Source organism: Alexandromys fortis, unplaced genomic scaffold (assembly GCF_014885135.2).
Source record: "Alexandromys fortis isolate MF-2015 unplaced genomic scaffold, M_Fortis_MF-2015_v1.1 scaffold_139, whole genome shotgun sequence".
Taxonomy (NCBI): Eukaryota; Metazoa; Chordata; class Mammalia; order Rodentia; family Cricetidae; genus Alexandromys; species Alexandromys fortis.
The window spans coordinates 4653568-4662753 of record NW_026068020.1 but is presented as its reverse complement, the minus strand read 5'-3'; the positions used below and the strand labels follow the sequence as shown (position 1 = coordinate 4662753).

At 41.5% G+C, this 9186-nt stretch overlaps 1 protein-coding gene across 5 annotated transcripts in view; it reads left to right on the top strand.

Annotated features, from left to right (window-relative positions):
• LOC126514270 (UDP-glucuronosyltransferase 1-6) overlaps positions 1-9186 on the top strand; it is a 124824-nt gene that overhangs the window by 18947 nt on the left and 96691 nt on the right. For 2 of the 5 annotated variants that reach the window (XM_050163077.1, XM_050163074.1), the window contains exon 2: positions 5938-6609. The exons of the other annotated variants lie outside the window; for them this stretch is intronic. In XM_050163077.1, the coding sequence (XP_050019034.1) occupies positions 5938-6609 (672 nt within the window). The remainder of the gene's footprint in view (positions 1-5937; positions 6610-9186) is intronic. 5 annotated transcript variants of the gene reach the window in all.

Genomic DNA, 9186 nt, shown 5'->3' with positions numbered 1-9186 from the left:
GAGTGCTGGGACTAAAGGCTTGTGCCACCATGGCCTGGTTCCTTAGTCCGTTCTTAAGCACAGAGCACTTCCTAACCCTGCTGTTATCTCAGCAGCACAGAGACCCAGGAGCAGAGTGGCTGGGTCTAGCTGTGCACTCGCTACATTTTAGTGCATTTAGATAATTGCTTTCAAAACTCAGAGCAAACTTCACCATTTGATCAGCTGTATTTGATTTAATTTTCCATGCTTTCTTCTTCTCCGGATCTTGTCTAAATGTTAACGTTTTCTTAATTATAGTGATTAAAAGTTCTGTGTAGCTGTTTCAATGTTCACTATCTGTTCTGGTAGTCACTTGGGCCATTTGCATTTTCTCTATGTTAAATTACACGTTGCCATCCTTTTATCCTTTTTCTATATTCTACCAGCCTCTAGAGTTCAGATATATTAACACTTGATCATTCAAATATGTGCTGCACTTTTATACTTAGCTGTTTATTTTCAAGTTTTTTTTAAATTTTATGTGTAAAGTGTTTTGCCTTTATGTTTGGACTTCCCATTCATGCAGTACCCATAGGAACCAGAAGAGGGCACTAGATACCTGAAACTGGAGTTACTTATGGCTTTGAGCAGCCCTGTGGGTTCGGTGAATTGCATTGGGATCCTCTGGAAAAGCAGCCAGTTATCCTAATCACTGAGCCATCGCTCAGGCTCTACAGTTTATTCATCTTTTGTTGACATGGTTTATATTTTGGGTCAGTTAACTTTTTCTTTCACTTTAAATGGTAACTTTTTCTTAAAAAACTATCTAAATTTTAACATGTATGGCTGATTTGAAGACTAAAATATCATAATGTTACAGGACCTCATATATGGGCATTTTTAATTCCTCTAAGGCTGACAATATTTTTCTGACAACGTGACCCTACATGGTATAGGTGTGTAAATTTAGTTGCTATTGAGTGACGATTGCTATTTACTAACTCTGTTTGAGGAAGGACTTCACCCTTCATTGACAGTCATTCAACACGTCTCTGTCAGGTCTTACTCTTCCATGTTTGCTTCTGTCTGCTTCCATCAACCCTGTGTTTCCATTGATTGCCTCTGCAGCAGGTTTTAGTATAGATCCCACGCTTACTAATTTCCAAATTGTGTTGAAGATTCCCTTAATATATTCTCCCTTAAAACTTAAAAATTGTGTTGCTGAGGCTGGAGAGACAGCTCAGCAGTGGGAGCTGGTGCTGCTTTTGCAGAGGACCCAGGGTTGGTTCCCAGCAGCCATGCCAGGCTGCTCACAACCACCTCGAGCTTCTGCCCAGGAATCCAACTCCTGATGTTGCCCTCTGGGCACCTTCACACACCTGCACACACCCATACAGTCACATGGTACTCAAATTAAAATAAACCCTTGAAAATGTTATTATTGAACTCTACAGATCAAACACGCATTAGGGCTGTGTGCATATTGCATTAACTCTTTTCATTAAGTGGAGAAATACTGGCATGTTTTGATATTGTCTTTTTTTTTCTATGCAGTCTAATGAAAACTGTCTGAGTCGCCCCTACTCCTGCATCTTCTCAATCGTTTCTTCCATGTATTTGCCCTTCTTCATTCCTACTAGTCGAGACTTGACTTTCCTTTCCATGATCTTTTTTTTGTGGTCTTTGTCCAGCTTTATCCTGGTGGTACACACATTGCTGGGGTGGATGTCCACACGGACAGTTGTGCCATTAGCCTTTCCTAGTTGCACCCATTCAATGTAGGTGACGTAATTCTTCCTGGACACTTGGACTACTTTGTCAATCTGCTGGCCTTTGTACTGTCCTCAGACAACATGATCTTCATCATCCTTTCAAATGGGCATAGATGGAACATTGTACTCTGTCTCAGCTCTTTGGAAAGGGGTGACAACATGATCTTCCTCTGAATGTGAGAAGATGCATTGAAGATGTTTGGGGTTCTTGATATGGTCAGAAGTCACAAAGGGATTGAACTTCATTTTGACATCAGTGATCTAATAGTGTCTTCTTAGCCAGGAAGACACACCCTATTTTTACAGATTTAGATTTCATTTTATTCCATTAACAAAATTTTGTACTTAAAATTGTACATTATGGACAAATTTTATCTACATCACTAAAATGTATTTCTAAGTTTTGTTATTTTAAAGCTATGGTATACAGGTATTTTATTTTGGTTTTGAGGTAATTATTGATAGTTGAAGTATACTTTTGTCCTTTTATGTGTTATATGGCCATATTATTTAGATACTTCATTAGTTTAGAAGATTTCTCATGTACACATAAAACTTGCAAAGACTCCACCATTATTATACCATTTATTTTCTTTTTTGGGCCATGGACCTTTCTGCTGTTTAGTTGTGTCTACTTGCTATCACATGTTATCTGGGATGAGGGAATCACAATTGAATAGCTACTTTCCTAAGATTGCTGTTGACAAACCTGTGGTGCATTTTGTTAATTAGTGATTGATGTGGGAAGACCCAGGCCATTGAGGATGTGCTAGCCCTAGTCAGGTGGTTCTGAATTGCATCAGAGAGTAGGCTGAGCAAGTCATGAGGAGCAAGGCAGTAAACAGCATTCATACAGGGCTTTGGCTTCAGTTCCTGCCCTTAGGTTCCTGCCTGGAGTCCTACCCTGCCTTCCCTCAGTGAGGTAGTGTGGCCTGGGAATGGAAAGCTGACACAAACCCTTTCCTCCGCAGGATGCTTTTGGTCATGATGTTCTATCACACCAGCATAAACCCTGAGGCAGCCTATATGATAAGCTTGGAATGTGCTGCTGCTCGAAGCTGTTTAAAATAGGATTCAAGTGAATTATGGTCAAACACTTTGTCACTTTCTCTCTATGTGCTTTGCAATATAGGCATGTGTATTTTAATTCTTAACTGGCATATTCAGAGTTTCAAAAGATGTTGCTTATCTTTAAAACAATAATAGGAAAAATATCAAGATATACATATGAATTTATGTATATATAATGAATATAGTACTTTATCAAGTAAAATATGCATTCCATTAAACAATAAAATTTCAAAAACTTATCATAATTTAAAATATGCTAAATATTAAAATGAGCAAAGTGTCCACAAACTTTCCTCAACCTTATGATTATTTAAAGTAATTTGTGGTGGTGGAGATATGACTCAGTAGTTAGAATATAGGCAGCTTTTTAGGAGACCCAGGCTTAATTCCCAGCACCCACATCACAGCTTGTCATGTTAACTCTGTGTCCAGGGAGCTGTTCTCATCTCCACGGATACTGCACACATGTTCCACATACATACACGGAGGCAAAACACACATACACATAAATAATAATTTTATAAAAAAATGTATAAATACAAAAAAGTGATATGCCTGTTTCTTAAAAAAATAAATGAAATTTATTACTTAAATGTACTTGCAAAAAATAAAAAAAAATACCTCTTGTACCAAAATTAATCAGACCCAAAGTTTATTCAGCTCAACAAACGTCTCTCTAGGTTGAGCAGCTATTCCGGCTGGACTCTGTGCTGAAAGGCAAAGGTGATAGTGGGTGGCATTTTTATCACACACTGGGGTGTGCTTGGTGAATGAGAGATTTTCAGTTCATTCATGCGAAAGAGAGATGAGGTTCTTTCTGAAGAGACTCCCGTGTTAGGCCTTTCAAAATTAAGCCTTGCTTTCTTGTCTGGGAGAGATCAGGCAGGACGTAGGCGTGGTTACAGAAAGGCAAGTAGGATCTACAAGATGCTACCCACGCCATCATGAAGACAAAAAGCAAAACAAAACCTAAAGCGAAGCAGCAAGAGGGAAAAATACCTTGAGAGTCTATGTGGAGACCAGAGACTAACAGAGGCCTGGTGAGAAGATAAAGTGATACAGCCCCGTGTAGGGCTGCCTGATGCTCTCAACAGTGAACACCACAGTTTCCTTATGCCTGAGCTCTCTCAATCAGGGATGTATACAGAAAGGACTTTAAACCAATTCCTAGGAGAAAAACCCGCATGAGGTGTGGGGGCAGCAGTGTTCTCTGTAAACACGAGGGGAACAAGCCCCCGGATGCAGCAGTGGCACCATGGATAGACAAATGCATGGATTGAAGAGGCCAAGAATAAGAAAATAAAAATATAGATTCCAAAAATAAGAATGTAGAAATAAAGAAATCTAAAGCTATAAATGTAGGAGAATGAGAACAGACTATCAGCTGCTTTCTCAGCAGATCAAGGATCATTTGTTCACAGTGAGCTATTTTCTCAGGTTCTTGGGAAGCTTAGGTCATTTTACAACTGGCAGTTTTATTTGCAAGACCAGAGCTTCCCCCTACAAATTGAGAATGGTGTCCTGGCCATCCCTGATAAATGACAGATGTGAACTGAGTTAACCTTTAGGAGACAGAGATGTGTGACCTCTGGATTAGACACTGTCTCCGTTATGGACTACTGGCGCCACCTGAAGAGAGGCATAAGACTCCAATTTACATCTGGAGGTACCAGGAGACAGTGGACAAAGACAATGGTTTAATTGATGAGCTCTGATAATGGAGGCTGTAAAGTAAATGAAAGACCCCCCCCCCCCCCCCCCCCCCCCCCCCCCCCCCCCCCCGCCGCCCCATACCCATGTGCCCTGCTGAACTTAACTGAGCCGCAGACGGAAAGTCCCAAGGCTCAGCTGGTGCCACAGCAGGATATATTATGGTTTGCATCTGGTCAAGATACTAGCTGACCAGACCAAGCTCCCTAGGGCACCTTATCGCAACTGTCAAATTGCTGAAGTATGCTTTATCTAGCTTTGCGGCAAACTTGGGAACAGACAAACGGGGCTGTCCCCAGGATGACCTAAGCCCGCCAATGAAATTACTGTTGCTATGCTCCCCCACTATGTAACCTGTAAAATCCTATAAATGCAGGATGGAGAGCTTGTTTGGGGTGCCTTAGCTAGCGGGAGCTGGGCACCCACAAGCGCTTGTGAACAATAAAGAAGCCTCTTGCTAATTGCATCCGCTGGCCTGGTTTATATCTCCAAACACCCTTGAAACCAAGGGTCTTTTAGGATCTGTGGAGAAGGTCCCTGGGTAACTGACTAGAAAAACGACCTAGCTCCCAGCCTCTCCATAGAATATTGTAGGTTGTCTGCAGGGTAGGATGCATGAATTTGGGACCTTGTAACAGGAATGGTGGTTACCTTCCCTTCCTTTTAGTCCCTGCAGTTGTCTGAGCAGAGATTTCTCACCCTTATGTCAGCAATTCAGAGGACACAGTGTTGGGAAGTGGAACAAGATCTCTACTCCACATGCGCCAAGACAGCAGCATTGCTCATCTGGCAGAGTTGTTTCTAAACACTGTCTGTGAGCAGGGCCAGGCTAAGCACTCTCCCCCTAGGTTTTTGACCCAGTGGCAGCAAATCCCTTGGAAACAGTCTGGTTCTGCTTTGAGACCTATTCTAGAATGGTAAGATTGTTTGAAACTTGCTTCCTTAGGTGAAAACGTTTGGATTCCTTAGGGTCAGGCTATTTCTTCGTCTCTATTTCTAAACTCAAATTGCCTAATTCTGTTGGAGAAAAAGATCTTATCTGTAACACAAGCGAGAGTGCCTTGTAATATTTTATCATTTATTACTGTTGTCCAAGTAAATCATTGTCAGGGATTGTTGTTTCTTCATGGTGTTAGTACACGCCCAACTGAGAGAACAGATTTAACTCAGTCACACTTCCTCCTTTGACAGAAGAGCTCAGATTCTCAGCAGCTGGATTGCCTCAGGCTGTGCTTCTTCCATGGCTCCTGCGTGTTTCCCTCCCTCCCTTCCTGTGTGTGTGTGTCTGCTGCTGGCCTCTGGCTTTGCCCAGGCAGGCAGGCTGCTGGTGGTGCCCATGGATGGGAGCCACTGGTTCACCATGAGGTCGGTTGTGGAGAAGCTCATCCACAATGGGCATGAGGTGGTGGTAGTCGTGCCAGAGGTGAGTTGGCAACTGGGAAAATCCCTGAATATTACTGTGAAGACGTACTCAATTTCTCACACCATAGAGGATTTAAACCGGGAGTTCAAGGTTTTTCTTGATGCTCATTGGGAAGCTCAGCCAGAGGGATTGGCATTTTTTCTGACGAGTCCAGGCCAAGGTTTCTTTGATTTGTGTTTCTCACACTGTAGGGATTTGTTTAAGGACAAGAAGTTAGTGGAGTACTTGAAGCAGAGTTCTTTTGATGCTGTGTTTCTGGATCCTTTTGATATGTGCGGCTTGACTATTGCCAAGTACTTGTCGCTCCCATCTGTGGTCTTTGCAAGAGATGTATTTTGCCACTATCTTGAAGAGGGTGCCCAGTGCCCCAGTCCTCCTTCTTATGTTCCCAGAGGTCTCTTGAAACTCACAGACACCATGACTTTCATGGAGAGAGTCCGGAACCACTTCGCCTACATGGGTGAGCATGCATTTTGCCCCAGTTTCTTCAAAACTGCTACAGATATTGCTTCTGAAGTTCTGCAGACCCCAGTAACCGTGGAAGACCTCTTCAGTCAAGTGTCCATTTGGTTGTTACGCACTGACTTTGTGTTGGATTTCTCCAGACCTGTGATGCCCAATATCGTCTTCGTTGGCGGGATCAACTGCCACCAGGGAAAGGCACTCTCTAAGGTATGTTGTCTCTCCTCTCCCTCAGCACATGAAGAGAGACCTGGCTTTGGACGATGAAGTTATCCCTTACTGAGTAGTGGGCTGTCAATCACACCAGTCATTTCCGTTTGTTCAGCACAGTCTTTGACTAGTCACACGATTTGTGCAGTAGTGTGGCTTGTAAACCTTGCTTGCGGTTAGGCGTGTGGCCCACGGACATTCTCAGCGTCACCAGGCTGTTTTTATTAATTGTTTTTGGAAATAGAGTGAGAAGCACAATAAGAAATGAAACTTTATTTGTTCATTCACGTCCTCTACCTCATTCCTGAAAATGCTGCCAGGAGATTTGTGTCCTTGGTTTCACGGGGTTACTGCAGAAATAGCATGTGTAGTTATAAACACTCAGAACTTTTTTCTTAAAATAAGATCCAGCGCCACCCTGGAGGCAAGTTCTTTATTATCCCCTTTCACCTTCCAGCCAGTAATTAGCATCACAACACTAGATGTATCCTATTCTCTCAGAAGTTCTCGCTGCAGTTTCTATTAGAGACTCTCAGACAATTGTAAAATGTGTTTTGACCAAATCCACCCATACTCTTTCCTCTCCACCTTCTTCCCTACCCTCAGATGACAAGTGTGTCATTTTAAATGTCCTTCTAACACACAAATACTGAAGGATATTTAATTCCAGATGGGGCCAATCATTCTTAGTCCTTATATCTTTCTGTTTTCTTTTTCTGATACAGGGTTTCTCTGGTAGTCCTGGAACTCACTCTGTAAGCCAGGCTGCCCTTGTACTCAGAAATCTGCCTGCCACTGTCTCCTGAGTGCTGGGACTAAAGGCTTGTGCCACCATGGCCTGGTTCCTTAGTCCTTTCTTAAGCACAGAGCACTTCCTAACCCTGCTGTTATCTCAGCAGCACAGAGACCCAGGAGCAGAGTGGCTGGGTCTAGCTGTGCACTCGCTACATTTTAGTGCATTTAGATAACTGCTTTCAAAACTCAGAGCAAACGTCAGCATTTGGTCAGCTGCATATGAGAGTCTCATTTTTCCATGCTCTCATCTACCCCGGACATTGTCCAGATGTTAAAGTTTTTGTAATTTTGGTGGCTAAAAATTCTGTGTAGCTGTTTCAATGTTCACTATTTGTGTCGGCCGTCAGTTTGGCTTTTGCATTTTCTATATGGTAAATTACACATTACTGGCCTTTGTACTGTCCTTGCACAACATGATCTTCATCATCCTTTCGAATGGGCATAGATGGAACATTGTACTTCTGTCTCAGCAGTTAGGAAAGGGGGGACGACATGATCTTCCTCGGAACACGAGAAGGTGCATTGAACATGCTTGCGGTTTCTGATATGGTCAGAAAGAAATTGAACTTCATTTTGGCACCAGCGATCTAATAATTAGTCAGGAAGATGCACCCTATTTTACAGATTTAGATTTTATTTCATGTCATTAGCAAAATTTTGCAGTTAAAATTGTACATTATGGACAAATTTTATCTATATCACTAAAATGTATTTCCAAGTTTTGTTATTTTAAATCTATGGTATACAGGTAGTTTATTTTGGTTTTGAGGTAATTATTGGTAGTTGAAGTATACTTTTGTCCTTTTATGTTCTTTATGACCATTTTATTAAGGTTCATAATTAGTTTAAATGATTTCTCATGTAAACATATAACTATTTTTCCATTTATTTTTTGGGGGTGGGGACTAAATACCTCTCTGTTGTTTGTTTGTATCTACTTGGTACCACACAAGTTATCTGGAAGAGAGAACCATATGTTACTTTCCTAAGTTTGTTGTGGGCAAACCTGTGATGTGTTTTCTTAATTAGTGAATGATGTGGGAAGAACCAGGTCATGGAGGTTGTGCCAGCCCTAGTCAGGTGGTTCTGAATTGCATCAGAAAGTAGGCTGAGCAAGTCATGAGGAACAAGGCAGTAAACAGCATTCATACAGGGCTTTGGCTTCAGTTCCTGCCCTTAGGTTCCTGCCTGGAGTCCTACCCTGCCTTCCCTCAGTGAGGTAGTGTGGCCTGGGAATGGAAAGCTGACATAAACCCTTTCCTCCCCAGGATGCTTTTGGTCATGATGTTCTATCACACCAGCATAAACCCTGAGGCAGCCTATATGATAAGCCTGGAATGTGCTGCTGCTCGAAGCTGTTTAAAATAGGATTCAAGTGAATTATGGTCAAACACTTTGTCACTTTCTCTCTATGTGCTTTGCAATATAGGCATGTGTATTTTAATTCTTAACTGGCATATTCAGAGTTTCAAAAGATGTTGCTTATCTTTAAAACAATAATAGGAAAAATATCAAGATATACATATGAATTTATGTATATATAATGAATATAGTACTTTATCAAGTAAAATATGCATTCCATTAAACAATAAAATTTCAAAAACTTATCATAATTTAAAATATGCTAAATATTAAAATGAGCAAAGTGTCCACAAACTTTCCTCAACCTTATGATTATTTAAAGTAATTTGTGGTGGTGGAGATATGACTCAGTAGTTAGAATATAGGCAGCTTTTTAGGAGACCCAGGCTTAATTCCCAGCACCCACATCACAGCTTGTCA